This window comes from Tiliqua scincoides, chromosome 6 (genome assembly GCF_035046505.1).
Source record: "Tiliqua scincoides isolate rTilSci1 chromosome 6, rTilSci1.hap2, whole genome shotgun sequence".
Lineage (NCBI taxonomy): Eukaryota > Metazoa > Chordata > Lepidosauria > Squamata > Scincidae > Tiliqua > Tiliqua scincoides.
Window position 1 is genome coordinate 40,424,142 of NC_089826.1, and position 21,096 is coordinate 40,445,237.

The 21,096-nt window shown below is 40.3% G+C and overlaps 2 protein-coding genes across 2 annotated transcripts in view; one reads left to right on the forward strand and one right to left on the reverse strand.

Annotated features, from left to right (window-relative positions):
* SMARCA5 (SWI/SNF related, matrix associated, actin dependent regulator of chromatin, subfamily a, member 5) overlaps positions 1 to 14,394 on the forward strand; it is a 31,716-nt gene extending 17,322 nt beyond the window's left edge. Inside the window, exons 11-24 of the mRNA XM_066631611.1 lie at positions 20 to 246; positions 1,787 to 1,908; positions 1,992 to 2,144; positions 3,771 to 3,903; positions 5,025 to 5,173; positions 5,367 to 5,486; positions 5,595 to 5,705; positions 6,096 to 6,209; positions 6,407 to 6,529; positions 8,230 to 8,362; positions 11,468 to 11,586; positions 12,003 to 12,215; positions 13,445 to 13,555; positions 14,075 to 14,394. Of these exons, the coding sequence (XP_066487708.1) occupies positions 20 to 246; positions 1,787 to 1,908; positions 1,992 to 2,144; positions 3,771 to 3,903; positions 5,025 to 5,173; positions 5,367 to 5,486; positions 5,595 to 5,705; positions 6,096 to 6,209; positions 6,407 to 6,529; positions 8,230 to 8,362; positions 11,468 to 11,586; positions 12,003 to 12,215; positions 13,445 to 13,555; positions 14,075 to 14,140 (1,894 nt within the window). The 3' untranslated portion in view covers positions 14,141 to 14,394. The remainder of the gene's footprint in view (positions 1 to 19; positions 247 to 1,786; positions 1,909 to 1,991; positions 2,145 to 3,770; positions 3,904 to 5,024; positions 5,174 to 5,366; positions 5,487 to 5,594; positions 5,706 to 6,095; positions 6,210 to 6,406; positions 6,530 to 8,229; positions 8,363 to 11,467; positions 11,587 to 12,002; positions 12,216 to 13,444; positions 13,556 to 14,074) is intronic.
* An 828-nt stretch (positions 14,395 to 15,222) lies between these two features.
* FREM3 (FRAS1 related extracellular matrix 3) overlaps positions 15,223 to 21,096 on the reverse strand; it is a 105,585-nt gene continuing 99,711 nt past the window's right edge. The window contains exon 24 of the mRNA XM_066632886.1: positions 15,223 to 20,150. Coding sequence (XP_066488983.1) covers positions 19,623 to 20,150 — 528 coding nt within the window. The 3' untranslated portion in view covers positions 15,223 to 19,622. The remainder of the gene's footprint in view (positions 20,151 to 21,096) is intronic.

The following is a 21,096-nucleotide window of genomic DNA, read 5'->3' on the forward strand; positions in this document are numbered from 1 at the left end:
TCTTTTTATTCCAATATAGGTACACAAGGATCTTAATGAAGGACATAGATATATTGAACTCTGCTGGAAAATTGGACAAAATGAGACTGCTGAACATTCTCATGCAGTTACGAAAATGTTGTAATCATCCATATCTCTTTGATGGAGCAGAGCCTGGTCCACCTTACACAACAGATATGCATTTGGTTACTAATAGTGGCAAAATGGCGGTTTTGGACAAACTGTTGCCAAAGCTGAAAGAACAAGGTAACTTTTTAACCTGGGTAACATAGGTGACCCACATCTTCTTTTCATTTTTGTACAGTAAAAATTAGTTCACTTTAAAGGATACACAAATTCTTCTCGTTCCCAGGTAAAAGTTTTTAGTGAATTATTGATATCCTGGAGCAATGTGATGCACAGCTCAGTTGATCAGAAGGAGGAATGGAATTTCTGGGCAGTAACAATGCTCCCAAGGTTTCCCTGTTCCTGTCGGATGCAGCAGATAGGTTATATTGGGAAACCTTAATAAATTCTCATTCTCCATATTGTTCCTGCCTCTTACAGTAGGATAATATGGTGGTAGCTTCAAGCCTCCTGAGCTATAGGCCTACCAGTCTGACTGCCTCAAAGGTAGTTGAGATGACTTGCTTCATAGCTTGCTACAAAGGTGGCTATTAGAGTAAATGTTACTTCTAAGGTGGGAATTGGGGTAATTGAGAGATTGTGAGAGTTGAAAACCTTTAGAGTGGTCTCTGATTAAAAAGTGAGAGAATTTTAAAGTGTGACCTAGAAGTTCACAGAAGACTTGTTTTCATACTACAAGGCAGGAATGTTCAAGAGTGCAGAGGTATTCATTATTTTGGGAATTGGGCTTAAAATCTTTCTGACATGGGAGTTAATCCACTGTGAACTGCTTTTCCTCAGTGAAAAAGAGAGCCCAGTGCTGTACAATCCTTTAAAATCCATTCAAATATTTCATTAAACCGACTCCAAATTATAGTCATTTTTTAATCCTGCCTTTCCCTATTTGAAGGCAGCTCACAACATAAGACTGTTAGAACAATGAAGCATTATGTAAAAAAGCAATAAAAACATTGTGAGAGGCAGCCTCTCTCTCTATAAATATATATGTATATATAAAATTTTGTGTGTGTATGTAAATATATGTATATAAAGCAGTTTGCAAATAAGTTTCACTGTTCTAATAAAATCAGATTTAGTGTTGGGAAACAATATGCAATTATTCTTCAGCATAAAATAGTTAGAGCATAGGAAAAGGCCTGTGGCTAATTGGTAGGGCATATGTTTGCATATAGAAGGTGTCAGACAGATAAAAATTTCTTCCTGAAGCACTGGAGAGCTATTACCCATCTGTGTTGAAGGACTAATGGTCTGACTTGGTATAAGGCAACTTCTTATAATCCTAAAAAATGTTTTCTTGAGATTGCTAATAAAGCAAGGTCTTCAAAATTTGATAGAATTGTGATAATTTGCATCAGGATATTCTAAAGGGAATTCATCTTGCTTTAACTCACTAATGTATGGTCAAAGTAGCAATTGGACATAAGTGAAGGAAAGTAGGGTGCTGGGAAGGAAACCTAGATCTTTTTAACTGTCAGTGGTTTTATGCATTGTAATAGTGTGGATGAGGGGTGCTATTAATGTGTTTCTGGATTTAATGTGTTCTTCTGATATATCTATTTGAAGATAATTCTCAATTACATATACATTTGAATGCCTTATATGATTAAGTGATTAAGGGAATACTAATTGGTTTGAACCATCTTTTTCAAATATTGAACAGGATCGCGAGTACTAATCTTCAGTCAGATGACCAGAGTGCTAGATATCTTGGAAGATTACTGCATGTGGCGAAACTATGAATATTGTAGGCTTGATGGGCAGACCCCTCATGATGAGAGACAGGTAGGTGTTTCGAAGAATGCTACTTGCTGTTTTTTAGCTGCAGAGTACTGGTATGTGCTGACTGACTCTTCTTGTTTATGCAGGCTTCTATTAATGCATATAATGAGCCTGGAAGCTCAAAGTTTGTGTTTATGCTGAGCACACGTGCTGGTGGTCTTGGAATCAATTTGGCTACTGCTGATGTTGTAATCCTGTACGATTCAGACTGGAATCCACAAGTAGACCTCCAAGCTATGGTAAGTTTCAAGCAAAAATGGTTTAGAAATGGTGAACTTAAATCTTCTCTGCTTTGCTTTTTGACACATCATGTTATAGTCTTTTGGACACAACTTTAATTTGCTCAAATTGCTGGAGTACAGCAGGTCACTGATTTAAGTAAACCTCAACTAGCATAATTTTGACTTTACACAAAGTTTGTGATCCTCTCTGTGGAGAGGAGGAGGAGGTTACCTTTGAACCAGCCTTGCCTTCTCACCAGCTGTACTAGGGCAGAAGTGTTGAGGGCATAGTGCTTGGGAGAGGGTTGCTCTCAACTCTGGGCGGAGAGCTTCTGCTGCTTGTCTGGCGATGGTGGCTGCTTCTTGGAGAGAGCACAAGTTCAGGCTGAATGGTGTGTGGCAGATTGGGTGCTTGGGGCCTCATGCTTGCTGGTCACTGCACTGTAAACAAGCCCCGAAGCGTCCACAGCAAACTGCACTATTTGCAGCCTGAGCTCCCACTCTGTAAGAAGCAAATGCTGTCGCCAGGAGCGCTCTGCCCAAAGTTGAGAGTGCTCCTCTCCCATGCACTGTGCTTTCAGCACATTTGTCCTAGTTCAACAGGTGAGAAAGCAAAGAACTGCATTGCTGTGGTCCAAGGATCGAATTTGAGTAATTTGAGTTGTGAGTAATCTCACCCTCATCCATGCAGTCTCTTTAATCAAGGAGGATCATCCCAGTTTTGTTCACAGAGCAGAGAATGCAGGAGACTCCTCTTGCCCTTTCCAGTTCTGATTTACATAAAAATCTGCTTACGTAAGGATGCTCACAACAGAATCATTATATATAAGTCAGGGAGTGTCTGTAATGAGAAGCTATCTTATGCAACCAAGACATTTGTTTCTACAAAGAGTTTGACCTGTCTATTCTGGGATTTCAAAAATGCACTAGCTACACAAAGTTTACAGTTGTATGAAACACTATATTTGTAACTGAATATAACACTATATAAAAACACTTATATCTTGATCTTGCTTTCCTGTCTTTAAAAAGATGTGCCCACGAGGTGACTACTGATATTGCTAAAATATTACAACATATCAAAAAATAGGCATCAACAGTAAAGTCAGAATAAAATCAATCAGGAGGTACTATTCATCCTATCAGACTCCATTGAAAAGGTTTTATGAAAAGTGTCTTTATGATTGCGAAAGGCTATCAACAGTGGGAAAAGATGGACCTTTGTCAGGAGATCCTCAAAATTGTGGTGCTGCAACTGAAAACTCCCTCATGCAGTATTTCTGATGGGATGGGAGAAGAGCCTCTGATGTCCTGCCAGTGGTCCTCCAAGTGGTTGAGGCACATACATAATGTGTTCTGGCAAAACACCATTTTGGACTTTAAATGTTAAAATTAGCACTTTGAACTGGGATTTGGAATCAAATTGGTAGCTGGTGGTGTTGGTGTCATACCAGAGTAATATGTTCCCTATGCTTTACCCTAGTCAAATTTCTGGTAGCTGTGTTCTGAACTAGCTGAAGTTTCTGAGCACTTTTCAAAGGAAAAGTCTCACTTGAAGTGCATTGTGGTAGTCTAACCTAGGCACAAATGATAGTGAATTTTATTGTGCTGTGGATAATGGATATTAATTGTTTTTCTTTGTAGGATCGAGCACATAGAATTGGTCAGACAAAGACTGTTAGAGTATTTAGATTTATTACAGACAACACAGTAGAAGAAAGAATAGTAGAACGAGCAGAAATGAAACTTCGTCTGGATTCTATAGTTATTCAACAAGGTAAATTAAATGACCTACTTTGTTTTAATATGAACACTCTTTCAGAACAGGTGCTTTTAATGAGTAGCAGCACTATCACCTGCTTATTTGTGTAGAATGAAGATATTTCGGATCCCGAAACACAGAGTAGTACTCACTAAAATGGCTAAAAATGGAGTACACACTCTTGCTAATGCTCTGAAATTAAAATTCCTCTGTCTTATTGTTGCAGCTGCAGAAGAAGTGGTGTGCCAGCTATAATAATGTCTGCATGGCTGCTCAGATTTCAGTATATAAATTTTTAAAATCTTAGAATATTTGTACAGAATTTGTATTTGGTAATTATTTTAGGATGATCCACTGTGTCCTTCAGGCTCAAATCTCTGTCTGATGACAGGGGTATTTTGGTGACTTCCATGAAGTTCTAGAGCTCCTTCTGGCCAAAAATTCTGTGACACCATTTCAGTCCAAGTCCTGAGAACTTTTCAAATTATTTGTCAGAATTAGGATTGTGGGACATTTGGTGTGTCTTCCTGCTCCTTGTAGCTTGTTCATAAAACCATTTTGAGAATTTAGCTTTTGCTTTCTGACTCTAATTTAGCCACTCACAGATTGAGGTTTGCTAGTTTGTAAGAAGTTGGTGCTCCAATACTGGAAAGCTAAAATTGTATCTGATCTCAAGCAGTGGGGTGGCCAACTTGCTAAGGAGGTACACCCCCATTAATTAAGTTGTAATAATTCAGTAGTTTATGAATTGATCTGTTTCATTAACTAATATAAAGTGAATTTCTGGTTAGCCAGTCATTGAAAGCTTGTGTAGAGGATTAGTCTATTTATCCATCTGAGTTGCAAGTTTTGTTTTGTTTTTTCCTCCTCACCCCCCCCCCAGGATTTATTATTAAATTATTAGCTAACAAACCCATAATCTGGGGTATTAGGAGAGTTTTGCTGTTAGGAGCACCATGAATGAATGCTTTAGTTTATACACTTTTTTAATGTACACTATTGAACAAGTAAAACATATTTTAAAATACTGATGGTGACAATCTTCCAAGAGTAGATAATGCAGTAACACAGAAACTTCAATTCAAACTTCATTATTATTAAACTGTACAGTTATAACAAACTTTCTTCACATTCAGGAAGGCTGGTGGATCAAAACTTGAATAAATTGGGGAAAGATGAAATGTTGCAGATGATTCGACATGGAGCCACCCATGTCTTTGCTTCAAAAGAGAGTGAAATTACAGATGATGATATTGATGGTATTTTGGAAAGAGGTGCAAAGAAGGTAAGTTGAAATGTGTTAATGAAATAATAGCAAAGGTTTAAAAAGAAAGTTGGGCTCTCCGAAAATGTGAATATTCTCTATTACAGTTCGTTAACTACATAATCTTGTGTAACTTCATCATCACTTTCAGTTTGGTGATAAAGCACTTGTTTACTAATTAGTAAGTTGTATTTAAAATTGTTTGTATTTATAGACTGCAGAAATGAATGAAAAACTTTCCAAAATGGGTGAAAGCTCACTCAGAAACTTCACAATGGATACAGAGTCCAGTGTTTATAACTTTGAAGGAGAAGATTATAGAGAGAAACAAAAGGTAATTTTAGACTTCTGTCTTCCACTTGTGTTTCACACATTACCTTTAAGAATCAGCAGGTCACTGTGCAACATTATTTTACTTTTCCTCTAAAATTCCCTGTTGCAGATGGCATTCACAGAGTGGATTGAACCACCCAAGCGTGAGAGAAAAGCAAACTATGCTGTAGATGCATATTTCAGGGAAGCTCTGCGTGTCAGTGAACCAAAAGCACCAAAAGTGAGTGATAAAACATTCTTAAAACTAGAAAATACCTTGAAGAAAAGTTGCTTGCTTGCTTCTAAAGGGGAACCTCCACCATTCACTTGTTAAGACTCTGTTTACCAAAATACTCAGTTGTGTAAATGAAAATAGAGAAAATAAGTGATCTACTTAACTTTTTTTCCCCTGCAGATTGCCTTTAGTCAGTTTTTAATGGAAGCATTTTTCCATTAAGCAATCCCCTTCTACAGTATGATTCAAAAGTGGTTTGAATTTCCTGTAGCTCTCTCTGTGAGGAAATCAAAGAACACTTTCAATTGCTTTCTACTTAATAGACCTGAATATAGTATAACTTGCTCATTTTGAAATGCAGATATTATATTGGCCTGTGTGTCTTTTGTTTTAAAGGCTCCACGACCTCCAAAACAGCCTAATGTTCAAGATTTCCAGTTTTTTCCACCACGTTTATTTGAATTATTAGAAAAAGAGATTCTTTATTATAGGAAAACTATTGGTTACAAGGTAATAACGTTGTGATTCATACTTACTGTGTGTTTTTCAAAAATTAAGTGAATTAAAGTGGTTTAATTTTGGTGTCATCGTAATTTTGTCATAATTGGCTTTCCAAAATCTTAATTTTAATAAAGGTATGGGTGACTTTCTGTAGAAGATTTCAGTTATATTAAGTAATGTCTGGTAACCTCCATTTTATTTTATAGGTACCTCGTAATCCTGATCTGCCTAATGCAGCTCAGGCACAAAAGGAAGAACAACTAAAAATTGATGAAGCTGAGCCACTGAATGAAGAGGAGTTAGAAGAAAAGGAAAAGTTATTGACCCAGGTACATTGAGCCTTGTGTGGCAAATTTTGGTTAAGTCTACATCCATTTTTTTTCTAGTTATGTTCATAGTGTAGAAAAGGCTAGTTGCAGGTCCAAAAATAAGGAATTTCTAATTCAATTTTTAAAAAATTGTTTACATAGTAAAACAGCTGCTGGAAAATATGCCATGTTGAGGTGAAGAGGGACAGTTGCTCTCCGCCTGCTAAACAAGAGGACACCATATTTAAAAGTGCCTCTTTTCCCAGTTAGCAGGGTTAATATCTTTCTATGAGGTATTACTATAGAAAAATCTTTACATGAAAGTACACTGGGAATAAAGTAAAATTCAGCAAAGACAAATGTATGTGTTTCCCACAAGAAAAAACAAAACATGCAGCTCCAGTGATAGGAAAGTGTTACTAAGTGTCTGCTCAGAACGTTTCCTGTGACCAGAGTTTCAGTTTTCTCAGTTGGTGCCACTTAAGTGAAAGCTTAACTTCCACAGCATCTTTTTACATTGAGAGCTCAAGTACTGTGATGAGAGTGCTTGGTATTAGTAGTGAGGAGACTGAGGGCCCAATCCTAAAGAGTGTCACTATTGCGAATGTGTTAGTGCTGACTGAGCACAAGAGCTAGCCCAGGAGGCAGGCAGAGGTGGGGAGGAGGCGTTTGGGGGGGAATGGAATGAGAAGAGGGTGGGACTGATGGAGCTCAGCTGCACCAGATCCTGAGCTCTGTCAGGCTGCGCTGTGCAACACGGAGGTTCTTTGATTCTGCACCAGCCCAAGGGTTGCAGCATAACTGAGTAGCTCCATTGCGGGGCTACTTTCCTTACCTGGGGAAAGGGGACAAACATCCTCTTTCCCTGAGGAGCTGCCAGTGGCTGCCCGGTTGTGCTGAGGATGCCGCAGCAGCCCTGTGCTCTGGGCAGCTCAGGATTGGGCTGTGTTTCCTTTGGTGGCCAGAGTTGCTTAAAACAAGAAATTGGCACTGGGGACAACTTTCAGATTGAAGGTTTCAAAGTACAAATGGGAAGTGTTGTAGATAATAATACTAATAACTCGGTATTTATATACCGCCTTTCTGGCCATCGGATTACTCCTCTGAATTTATTCAAGGCGGTTTACATAGGCAAGCGTTTCTATTTTTACAATCATAGAGGTTCTCTCTTTCAAGAACCAACAACATTTCAGAATGGATCTTCCTGGTTTGGTCTCACTTCTGGCCTCCAGTTCTCCCACGCAGGCTGGCAAGCAGCTCCATCTCTCACATGGAGGGCAGCCAAGACGCTTCTTGCTCACACCAAGAACAGGTGGAATCACTCAACTTGGCTTGTCAGCTGCTTCAAGTTCTCGCCATTCTCAGCCGTTCAGGGAGCTGCCGGTGTCCTCGAACTGGAGACCTTCTGATGTTATCTTCGGGCTAACGGAGACTCTACCCTCTAGACCAGACCTCCTGCCCTGATCAGTTCTCCTGATAGAACTGTAATAAGCTAACCATGTGAAATTAAAATTAGGAGTACTGTTGTATGTTGTTCCTTAGCTTGATGGAGGTAATGAGGTAATTCTTAAAATGTGTCTTTAAACTTTGAAAATGAATTAGATAATCAGTCTAAGGCTCTTGACAACTGCAATCAAGTTAAATATTTGCATTTTCATATTTGCATTTGCATATTTGATTTTCTCAGAGGCATAGTTGAACACCTATTTTAATTTTTTAAGGGCTTTACAAACTGGAATAAGAGAGACTTCAATCAGTTCATCAAAGCTAATGAAAAATGGGGTCGTGATGATATTGAAAATATAGCTCGGGAAGTAGAAGGAAAAACTCCTGAAGAAGTCATTGAATATTCTGGTAAAGTTTTTCTTTTGAGTAAATCCAATACAGAGTGCTTGGTTGGTTTTTTAAAGTTTAAGTAGCTGAGTAGTATTGAAAGTAGCTTTAAATTTCTTAAATTTCAGTTTTTTGTCATCCACAGTAATTCTAAACAGCATGTTTGCATAAAAGCATATTTCTGATGGACACTTCCAAGCTATTGTGTTTCCCAGAGACACCTCCAGGCACTCCCTCTGGTGCCTTTTAGTGACCAAACTTTTCTTGTGGTTGAGTTGGAGGAAGGATTATATAGGTGCGTTAGGCATATCAGTACACTTATGGTGAAAAAGGAAATGATTCGCAGGTCTTGCTTACTACTCTCATGCAAGTGTGGTCTGTGTAATATTATGTACTGTTGTCAAAGCAGAAGTAATATAATGTAAGAAAACTTGGTATATCTAAAGGGGAACCTTACAGCCCATTTTAATACCTTTGGTTAGACTTTAGAAAATGTTAGGTGAAGTACTACAATTTTCACTAACTACAAAGAGAAGATTAACAGGTTTATAATACAGGTAGGTTTAATGATGGGAATATGTGTTGGAGGAAATTAAAAATAGTTCCCTCTTTTGGGGGGAGGGAAGCAGAGTAGCTTAAGCAGCACACACCCCCTTTGGGTATCACCCCAGGGAACCTCCCTCCCCCGGTTGACTGCTAATCAATAAAAAAGCCAAAGAGGCAATGGCTTGTTAAAGTTGCAAAAAGAAGTTATTTACTTGCAGTTCCATTGAGTGTGGGAGGGAAAGGGGAAATAAAAAGAGGCTTAGAGATGGCAGAGAAATTGAATGAGTTCTTTGCATCTGTCTTCACGGCAGAAGACCTTAGGCTGATACCGCTGCCTGAACAGCCCCTCCTGACCAAGGAATTAAGTCAGAGGTTAAAAGAGAAGATGTTTCAGACCTCATTGATAAATTAAAGATCAATAAATGATTCGCAGGTCTTGCTTACTACTCTCATGCAAGTGTGGTCTGTGTAATATTATGTACTGTTGTCAAAGCAGAAGTAATATAATGTAAGAAAACTTGGTATATCTAAAGGGGAACCTTACAGCCCATTTTAATACCTTTGGTTAGACTTTAGAAAATGTTAGGTGAAGTACTACAATTTTCACTAACTACAAAGAGAAGATTAACAGGTTTATAATACAGGTAGGTTTAATGATGGGAATATGTGTTGGAGGAAATTAAAAATAGTTCCCTCTTTTGGGGGGAGGGAAGCAGAGTAGCTTAAGCAGCACACACCCCCTTTGGGTATCACCCCAGGGAACCTCCCTCCCCCGGTTGACTGCTAATCAATAAAAAAGCCAAAGAGGCAATGGCTTGTTAAAGTTGCAAAAAGAAGTTATTTACTTGCAGTTCCATTGAGTGTGGGAGGGAAAGGGGAAATAAAAAGAGGCTTAGAGATGGCAGAGAAATTGAATGAGTTCTTTGCATCTGTCTTCACGGCAGAAGACCTTAGGCTGATACCGCTGCCTGAACAGCCCCTCCTGACCAAGGAATTAAGTCAGAGGTTAAAAGAGAAGATGTTTCAGACCTCATTGATAAATTAAAGATCAATAAGTGACCGGGCCCTGATGGCATCCACCCTAGAGTTTATTAAGGAATTGAAGAATGAAGTTGCTGATCTCTTGACTAAAATATGCAACTTGTCCCTCAAAACGGCCACAGTGCCAGAGGAATGGAGGATAGCAAATGTCTGGAGGAAAAATCCATTACGGGTTACAAGCCATGATGTGTGTGTGCAACCTCCTGACTTTAGAAATGGGCTATGTCAGATGCAAGGGAGGGCACCAGGATGCTGGTGTGCTCCCTGGGGCATTTGGTCGGCTGCTGTGAGATACAGGAAGCTGGACTAGATGGGCCTATGACCTGATCCAGTGGGGCTGTTCTTATGTTCTTATGCTCTTAGTGTATATTTACAGTATCTGATTAGGATCAGAGGTTCAGCTAACACTTACAGATAGCGAGGCCCTGGAGCTGCCTTGTCCTGCATGCCTTGTGCTCAAGATGGCCTGGGCATCAGAGCCCTGGTGTGCACCATCTTAACAGGTCGGTGGTCAGAGGACAAAGAGGAAGTGCTCAGAGGAGAAGGGAAGGATAAAGGGTTAGGGCCACACCCTACAAGGATCACAGAGCAAACAGGTAGAAAGGTCAGATTCACTGGACCATAGCTTGACACTTCTGGACAGCAGATGGAGTTGCACCAACTTCAACAATACGTTCTGTGAAATTCAGTGTTAGCTGCATTTGTAGTGCGAATATCTAGACCGGCAGCCAGGTAGTGCCCCAGAATGCCTTGCAGCCACTAGTAAATCATCAAAAAGCCTTGTGGCACCACACTGTGCGTGCTGCAGTATGACCCAATATTGGGTCACCCAATATTGGGACACAACCCACCAAAAATTGTGTTGTGCACACACCGAATTGTGTGTGCAGCTCCACCGTCATATAAGAAAAACATCTTGAAGCATGCAAGTTATAGGAAGGGAAGCTGCAAGTTTGGGAACCGCAGCTCCACCATCTTATACAGGTGTGTGCCGCTTAACAGTCATTCACTTAATGGACTGCATATATGACAGAGGTCAAAGCACAATAAAGATGCTCTTAATGAGGCAATTGCATCTCCTATAGCCTGCAGCAGAGTGTCTGTTTACACAACAGAGAGGTTCTTAATGCAAAGAAGAGGCAGACTATCTCCAGTAGCCAGTGCAGCCAGTAAGTGTCTGGCAGGGACTGGCTGTTTACACAACAAAGGCAATAGATTGGACTGAATGTTCACTTAATGACCTAATTGCATAACGGGGATTGGAGAATGTATCCCTGTCATTAAGTGTCACACACCTGTATGCAGTTGGTCATTCGAAACATTATGTTGCATGTACCTGCAGTAACCTTTGCTGACAGAACTATAGTAGTATTTCAGTAGCTGGTAGTGTGCTTTTCATGGTATAAAGAATAACTGATGCTCAGTTTGAGCAAATTAATATCAATAACTGTAATTGAAATTTGCAATAAATGAAACTGAACTTCATTTTCTTTAAACTTGCAAATGAATGGGACAAGGCTAACAAATAACTTTCTTCAGCTGTCTTCTGGGAACGATGTAATGAACTCCAGGATATAGAGAAAATTATGGCTCAGATTGAAAGAGGTGAAGCTCGAATTCAAAGGAGGATTAGTATTAAAAAAGCTCTTGACACAAAGGTAATTGCACATTCTTTTCTTGGGCTCGCCTTGGGCTGAGGGAAGATGCTAACTCCTGAGTAGTGATGCTGTAGGGTGTCATTCTGATGTCTTTCTCTCAAATTATTCTGTTATCCGTGTTTCTAAACTAACTTAACATTGTTAAACATCTTTATGGTGCTCCTGATATTTTAGACACTATTGTGCTGTATGGACCATTCAGTGCTTTTTGTGAATTGTTAGTCCGTCATACTGGAAAGAAAATGTAGCCCCCTCTAAAAATATTGTTTTGGATTTCCCCGGCTGATTTTCTAAAAGGGTATTTAATCGGGGTGTGTGTGTGTAACAACATACAGTAGTAGAATAGTCTGAAATGTAACTGTCAAGTCTTTGTTGCTGTAAAATGACCCAAGTCTACTAATGCTCACTTTGCTTAGATTGGCAGATACAAAGCACCTTTTCACCAGCTGAGAATATCATATGGGACTAACAAAGGGAAGAATTATACCGAAGAAGAAGACCGTTTTTTGATCTGTATGCTGCACAAACTTGGATTTGATAAAGAAAATGTTTACGATGAGTTGAGGCAGTGTATTCGCAACTCTCCCCAGTTCAGATTTGATTGGTTTCTCAAGTCCAGAACTGCAATGGTATGTGTTAGTTGGCATGCACATATTGTTCCTTTTAAAAAGCATTAAAATCCTTAAGCAGGTAAAACAATGTCGTTAACTTTTGTTTAAGCTCAGCCAAAAAGAAACAGCCTTCCATGGTAGATGACTCTGACATTTCAAAATCCATTTGCAGTTTGAGAACATTTCCTACTTGCTGAAACATGTTATCATAACCAAGGGCTTTGTGGAATTCTGTCCTTCTTGCTATGTTGTATCTGTGCCATGAACAGATCCCAAGATTTTGTGGAATATATTTTTTTTTAGAGAACCCCTTTCACAACCCAGAACTTTGAGTACCTATAAAGTTCCTACCTGACGGTGGGGAGAACCCACACTGGAATTGTTCTTTTCCCCTTTGAGCTTTGCCCCAGAGTCAGCAGCCATATGCCAAAATTATCAAACTGCTGCAGCTAGGACCTTGCCTTCCGTATGTTTTCATCATATGCTCCTGTTCCAGGCAAGATTACTACAAGCTTCTTTGTCAATTTTGCACATTACAAACAGGCATACTTTACCCTCTCTGCGGCCATCACCACAACCTAGTTATCCGTCTGGCAGGGCTGGTGTTAATTGCTGGTTGGAGGATTGCTTGGGCCCCTGCCCCTAAATTTGGGAAAACCTCTTAGGCCCTAATCCTAACCAATTTTCTCACATTGACACAGTTGTGCCAATGGGCATGTGGTGCATCCTGCAGTTAGGTGGCAGTTGCAGAGGCCTCTTCAAGGTAAGGGAATGTTTCTTCCCCTACCTCAGAGCTGTGTTGCCCTTACTGTGGCGCTGGAAAGTTGGTTGGGATTGCACCCTCCATTACCTAGATGTGTGAGTGAATAGCAGCGCTCAAGGAAATAGTTTTAGACCTGAAGCCGTCCTTTAAAATATAGTCTATAAGACTGCACTTTTCCCCTTTTGATAGCCTATTTGACAGTTCGGGAAGGCATTCACTAAAGTACTGAGAAGCTTGTCAATCACCATCTCTATATAGCCTTTCCTGCCTGCTTCATGCTCCTTTCCAGTTTTAGTAGGATGGGGATCTTCTTGACTTCAAAGCATGGCTATTGTCGGACATTGTATGGCCTAATTCCAAAGGACAGCTGCTACAAGCAATTCAAAACTCTCTCCCCTACTTTCCTTGAGTTTTCATGGGTGGGAGTGTGGGAATTCTCTTGTGTTGTAGCCATTGTTTAACTACTACTTTGTTCATGGCTCAGGAACTGCAGAGAAGATGCAATACCTTAATCACTTTGATTGAAAGGGAAAACATGGAGTTGGAAGAAAAGGAAAAGGCAGAGAAGAAGAAGCGTGGCCCAAAGCCATCTTTGGTAAGAGTCTGTAAAATGTGAATCGGTTGAAGTGCTGCCTGAAGATAATATTTCTGCAAATGAGAACAATTTTATGTTTGGCAGTAAAGCACTCTGGTCAAAGGTTAAATATATATATCACCCCTGAGGAAATGTGTATAAAACACCCCTCTGTACCTCTAGTGCAGAGCTTCCTTAACAAATGGATCAGTTGCAGCTTTAATCAAATTTTGAGCAACATTTTATATTTAACTCAATGGTTAGGACTCATGTACCTGTTTAAGTCGACAAAACCAGGGTTTTGTGCTAGCTCACTGAAATTAGTGGCTTCCTTCCCAAAGCCATTTCACAAAGTACTTTTGAAACTGGCCTTGGTTTCAAAAGCAGTTTTGTTTTGTAGTATGAGAGAGGGACTCCTCCTTGAAGTTTAAAGCCCTCTGGGGTTCAGGCAGCAAATTCCCTGGTTCTTTGGACCATGGCCATTAAAAGTTCTCAGGACTAGAAGACTTAACCTTTTTTTCTCCCCTCTTTGCTTTTCAGGCCCAGAAACGTAAACTGGATGGAACTCCTGATGGTAGAGGACGGAAAAAGAAATTAAAGTTGTGAATTCTCAGTTCTTGGTAATCACTAAATTTTAAAGTAGTTCTTTAATTTTACGGGTCTTCATAAGATGTACTGTACAATTCCAACTATTATGTCATTAAAGGACATCGGGTTCATGTGTTTACTTACTAAACTAGAAAAATAGTACTTATGTAGTTTCACTTTTTTAAATAAAACAGCTGTGCTGAGCTTTTTTTTACCATTAACACTTGAAATAAAAAAATAGGCTTCATTTACTAGTAAATGGCTGTAGCCAACTTTGTTTTGTCCCTTTCTTTCTGCTTTGATGTTAAATCTGTTAAGATTGTACACTCTGGGCTCAGTTGACAAGATGTTCGGTCTATTGTGCAGTTTGAACAGCGGATCACAGGAGAATCTTGGGCTGACTCAGGCCCCTTACCGCATTGTGTGCGCGCGCGCGCATGCAACTCAGATGTGCTGCCTATTTGACTGCTGGAGAAAAACCTGCATTTGTAGGCTTTGGATTACCTGAGCACCAGCAGTGCAGAGCATATGTTTGAGACTTGTTCCCCTACTCCACCACATAAGAAGTACATATCCAGGGCTTGTGTGAAGTGGCTTAGTTCTTCTGAATTGTGTATTGACCGCCAGCGTAGGGTCTCATAATCGTTTCTAGTCATTTACTCCCTCTTAAGCTAGAAATAGCAGACACTTAATTCTCCATTTAATTTATGTAAACATGCTTTTTTCAAAGACGCTCTCAAAGCTATAACATTTACTATTGTGGATTTTGGCAGACGCATTAATGACTTTGTGTATACTTAGATTCTGTTCCAACTATTGGTTTGAATTCATATTTTCAGGGCAGAGGTGCATGTTTAGTTCATATGACTAAAACTGTATCAATTGATATGCACATTTATATTCATGATAACTGCCATATGCCTACTTCAAAGAGCAGGGCTCCCATCTTGTAATTGGGATATCTCTATTTCCTTTTAAATAACACTTAAATGTTGTTGTGTTTAGTTACAGACTTACTAAGACATGAGTCTTGGTTTGTTGTGAGTGTTCATTCAGAATGACACTGGTGTAGCCTATAGAGGGAGAGAGACAATACCAGCTGAAAGAAAACATCTTTATAAAACTGCTGTTTTAAAATGGAGTTCTGGCAAATTCACAATAAAATGTCACAACATCACAGTATATTATCAATATAGCACAGTTACAGTTAAGTGATGCAGTTTTTGACCAATACTGGCTCAGTTGACGTGGTTACTTGGTTGAGAGGCTAGCAAACTGGAAAAATATATAGCTGTGTCTGAGATCTCAATTTTACAGGTTAAATCCAAGTCCCTGCTGCAAGAAATAGCTGTTCAGGAAGGACTGCATCACACCTTATTCTTAATGAAATCACATGTGTTTTAATCTTCCATTGCTCAGAAAGTAGTAGGCACCTGCTTATAGCCTGGGTCAGTGGGGTCTGCTGGACTAACTTGCCATTTGTTCCATGGTAACCTGGAAAAAAATGCCACACTTTTCACATGTGCAACAGAATCTTTGGTTTGAAACTGCAGAGGATCTAATCAGTACTTGTGGTATCTTAAGAATATGCATGCTCTTTATTCACCCCTGTGATAACCAGGTACTTCCAGAGCTGCCCTTTTAGCAGCACTGCTGCTGAGGCTCTGGGAGGGAGAAAGACATTGGAAGGCAAGGAATGCTACTGGGTAAGGGGCTGCTCAAGAGGGGTGAGAGAAGGTGATGCTGCCAAGGCCCTGGGAGAACCCAGTGATCACATAGGCTGCAATTTCAGCAGCACTGCTTCTGCTGAGGTGTCCCTTCACAGACCACCTCTCAGGTGCTACCTCTAGTAGGTGCTGGCTGCAGTCTGCTTAAATGATACTTCAGTTTTGAAGAGTGACTCTAGCTCTGTCTGGGAGTGTGATGTAAGGCAAGTTAGTCCCCAGCACTGTACCACCCTCATAAACCTGCAGTGGTTGCTTCTAGAAGGGAAAGCTTTCTTGCATTTTGAAAACAAAAATGCTAATTCATATACACATGCAACTTCATTAGAAGAGAACTCATCCAGCAACATGGCTCTGTGCCAGTGCAGGCTTAACCTACAGCCTTGTAAACTGTTATGAAGGACCAGAGCAGATACACGTATGCTTAATCAGTAGCACTCAAACTAGTGACTGCTGTGCACCTAGCATGCCATCCCTGTCCAGACCACATCCACGTATTCCTCCTGGGCATTGTGCAAAGGCCTCCTTGGTCACAAGACAGCAATGCTCTGGGCAATTGCATCATCTGCCTGGTGTCCCAGAAGGCCATGCAAGAGGATGGCTGGGCAGATGTGACTGCCAGGAGTGTTCCTGTTTCCCAGTCAAGGGGACTTTGTGCAACACCTGTGTGGAAAAGAAAGGTCTGCTCAGCAAGCAGCTGGATCTGCCCAAAATGGCCCCTGGGCTGGGGTTTGCATGGCCTTGTCCAAAATAAACTGCAATTTGAACAGTGTGGATGACTAACCAAAACCATGTTTGCAAGCGTCTAGAACAGTGTTTCTTAAACTGACCTGATAGGTGGGTTGTGAGCCAATTTCAGGTGGGTCCCCATTAATTTCAGTGTGTATTTTATTTTTAATAAATATTTGGCTTGATGCTACCATCGTATGTGACTATATTTGGGGAAATGTTAACGGGCTACTAGGTGTATGCTTTTAACAATGGTAGTCAATGGGGCTTACTCCCAGATAAATGTGGATAGGATTGTAGCCTTTGGGATATTTAGGGAATTGTTTTTTAAACAGCTCAGCAACTGCTTGGGAGGGTCTGGAGGGCAGTTCTTTATTTTAAAATTTTTAATGTATGGTTAACGTAAACTTTTTTGCTCACTCAGATTTGATTTTGTTATATGGGGAGTTAAACATTTTCCTGCTTGGTTATGCCATCACTTCCACATTAATGACATCACTTCCAGTGGGTCCAACAAATTGTCATTCTAAAAAGTGGGTCCCAGTGCTGAAATATTTGAGAACCACTGCTCTAAAGTCACAAGCAAAATTACTGGAGAAGTTTGAGATGCTTATTACTTATCTGTAACATAAAATTAAGCCAAGCTTTCAGAACCGTAATGAATAACCACTCCCAAGTGATCATGTAGAGAAGCTTTTGTAAACCACAGTTGAATATTTTTCATCTTTTTAGCAAATACAATGCAGTTACTAACACAGGAATGGGAGGAGAGCTGCCATAATAAAATGATTGTGGGCTCATGGGGCCCATGGCCCTCTCACAGGCTGTTCCTCTCTGACCAGCAGGAGGCAGACTTGTTAAATGACAAGCTGGAACAATAGTCTACTCCTTCCTATTCTCTCTAGCTGAGTACTTAACTGTATTTTTAATCAACCTGTAGCAAATAGTTATGAAATACTGGCAATTTATCATCTGATTAATCAAGTATGCATAAATTTCCAAACCATGCATTCATGATATCTAGCCTGAATCACAATATGAATATCAGAAAGCCTGCATCTATACATTTCCATGGGCTTTTACTTTTGAGACATGAATAAGTCCATATCAAGTACACCATATTTGCCAAGGCTTCAAACTTTACCTTTAAGTATGAAATGTGGTGAGGAACTTCAAATGTTACTACAAAAGTGTGGTTGATTTTCTGTGTGGTTATCCATATGTGAAGCAACACCCACATGCCTGTATCATACCATTGATTTCGGAGTAGACATGCCTAGGATTTCATTCACGTAGATGCTCCTTCACACAGAGAACCATGTAGATCAAAGTACCTGTAGCTTCTCTGTGCTGCAGACATAATGGCTGAAGAGCCCCTTCTCAAAATTACCTGATGTTCAGAACAATGTCATTTATAGGAATACAATTTGCTATGATTGCCTGGGTGGATAAAAATTGTTCTTACAAATGTGATGTTTGCTGAACAGGAAAACAAGTTGCAGGTAGTTATCTATAGACCAAGTTCACACTATCTTAAAAATATTTTCCAACCTCCTTCCATAGAAACATTTTTTAAGTGAGCTTAATGGACATTTTGCTAACTACAGATAGCCAAAAGGAAAAGTGATTTAGTAATTATTTGAAGCTGTTACACAAGCTATTCATGAGCTTTAGGATCTTGTGTTAAGGTATCCTTATATAGGCATCCCCACTGCATATTCGACAGGCTAGGGATCAAGCACTGCCAAAAACCAGAATTCATTGAGAAGCAGGATTTTTTAGCATACAAATGTTGATTGCAAATTCAAATGCTAACTGACATGCCTGAGTGAGGCAACTACTTGACTTTCTTTTAGCTTGTAAATTCAAATGGCCTTGGAGAAGTGACCCCTCAAAAGGACTCAATAGCTTTCCCTTCCACGTCCATGCATGCGCAAAGGTTGACAGAATGGATAGTTGAAAAACAGTCTGCCAAATAGTGGGCGGTGCCTGTAATACTCTTAGGGTCAAAACAATAGAGCAGTGGTTCTCAAAGTCCTACTTGCATGTTGAGAACCCTGTAAGTGCCACCTTGGTGAACAAAGGGCTTTTAAACATACTTGGGGGGTACTGCTGGCCACCTGGACAGTGTGTATAGGGGCTTGCAGCTCCCTCTGCGGGCCTCCCCATTGCTTAGAAAGGCTCCTTGCTGCGATTGTGACCCACTTCCAGATTCACGATTGCAAACCAGAAGTGGGTCATGATTGCATCAAGGAGTCTGAGTAACAGAGAGGCCTACCGAAGAAGCTATGACCCTCCGCACCCTCCAGATTGACAGCACTAGCCTCCTAGGTATGTTAAGAAGCCCCTTGTTCATGGTGGTGGCACAACTGCTGTGGTGCCATTGCCACAGTCATTTCTTGGCCACTCCTCTCAAGGGGGAAAGGTCTCCTTCCAGTTCTCTTGGTGGATCATAACCCACCAGTTTGAGAACCACTGCACTAAAGAAAAACTCTCTTTAAATAAGTGTTGCATTCTTCCAGTGCATTATTTCTTGCACCCTCATAGACAGTACCATTCTACTTAATTACAGGCACTTTACTTCTACACTATTTGATTAAATCTGATCCCTTCTCTTGATTCCTGTTCCCTCCCCCACTTTTTCATATACAAGGAGTTCTATAACTCTAAACACTATACATATTAAATGAAAAAGAAATCAGTATCCTTTGAAAGAGCACCAGGCTTTCATGATGTTAATAGGTAAGGCACATTTGTGGCTTGTAGCAGATTTCTTGAGCACTATTTGGGTAACAAAATAGCTAGGTTTAATGAACATTTTACTGCAAGAGTTTATCCTGTGTTTCCGGGTTTAAAAAAAAGGTTAGTTATAAATAAGTCACTCACACGTAATATACACTTCATTTTGTTTGCTACAGTGGAACAGTACACAACCTAGCACCAAAACAGCAGCCAGTTCAGTGTCTGTGCAAAGGTGACTCCTGAATTTTGCTTTCTGTGATAAAATTATGTCCCTTCAAAGGATAATCCTCACCCTTGTAATACAATTAGACTTCAGAGCTATCACTGTTGCTGCGTTGTGTGGTCACAGTCTCGTTGCTGCTGGAGCCGTTGATGGATGAATTTGCCTTCCCTTCTGCTGAATGTCCTTTTCTTTTCAGAAGGAAGACAATTAAAACAGTGCAGGTCAGAAGCAGCAGCCCAGCTGCACCTCCGACAATGGGTATAATTCTGTCTTCCATATCTCCACCTGTGATTTCCAAGATTGGTTTCTCATAAGGTTTACCTGCTGCAGTCAGACCATTCTGCTTGTTAACAATTTTGTTAGACCTGTCAAGAGCTATATGCTGGATGTTGGTGCCCCTGTTCTTATCTGCACCAATATCTTGTGCAAGAGCAGGAGTCTCTGCAATGGCTCTCGGAGCACGTCTGAGATGTGTAGCACCAGGGTTCCCACTGGCTGAAGATAAAGCATGGTGGAATTCAATGCTTCTCTTTCCAAGCCCTTTGTGGGCATTCTCGCGTGATCGAACCATATAGATGGTGTGGATGTACCACTCTCGACCTGCTGCTACCTATTGGATTAAAAGCACAGATGAAGATTTGAGGAGCCTGATTCTTACTTATGAAGTCATTTGTAATTTGTTTTTCTTGCCACAAGGGCAACGAACAAATAAAATGGCAATGAAATAAAACTAAAAACAATAAAATGTGAAGGTAGCACCACAAATCATCCAAACTGAAGGCCATCCTAGTAACCGCACTGCCACTTCCCAAGAGCTGAGCAGAAAAGTCAGGTTTCAAACAGTCTCCTGAAGAAATACAGGGCAGGGCCAAGTGGAGCGCCACAGGGTTGGTGCCACCACCAAAAATGCTTTAATCTTGGTGAATTCCCATTATGCCCTTGAGGACGAAATCATTATCACTTTAGAAAGGGTTTATGCTGTGAACATAGTGAACTGTGAAAGATCAACAAGGACAAAAACAAACGCCAGACACAACTGTTTACAAAGAATATTACAATCTATTTCAGGATATGTCTAAAGATAAGGATCAAGTTATTACAGAGTAAATGGGACTTCAGCATTTATGTATTCCAGAGTTTTGAACCTAAAGCCCATGGGCAGAGTGCAGCTCCCAGAAGCAATTTATCTGCTTCCTGGTGTAATTTGGCCCACTTCTCTCATATCTTGAAAATATGAATAAGATGTGCACATTTTCATTTCTGTCATTTGCAGCTAATGAGTTTCTATGTAAGAACAAAGTGCTTATTTCTGGTCATCACCTGCTTAATTATATCACTTTCTGCTTAATGATGTCACTTCCGGCCTGTCGTAAACTTGGGTCTCACTCCCAGGGTTTTGGGTGCTCAGAGTTGTTGGTTCTGAACCCTAGAGCCCTCAAAGATCCCTGGTTGGTAGTACTGCCACCACCCTGTGATAGCCAGTGCCTCAGTCCAGGGAAACCAAGACCCTTTAGGCTTAACTACATCCCTTGTAGGCACTGAGCACTTTCTTTACT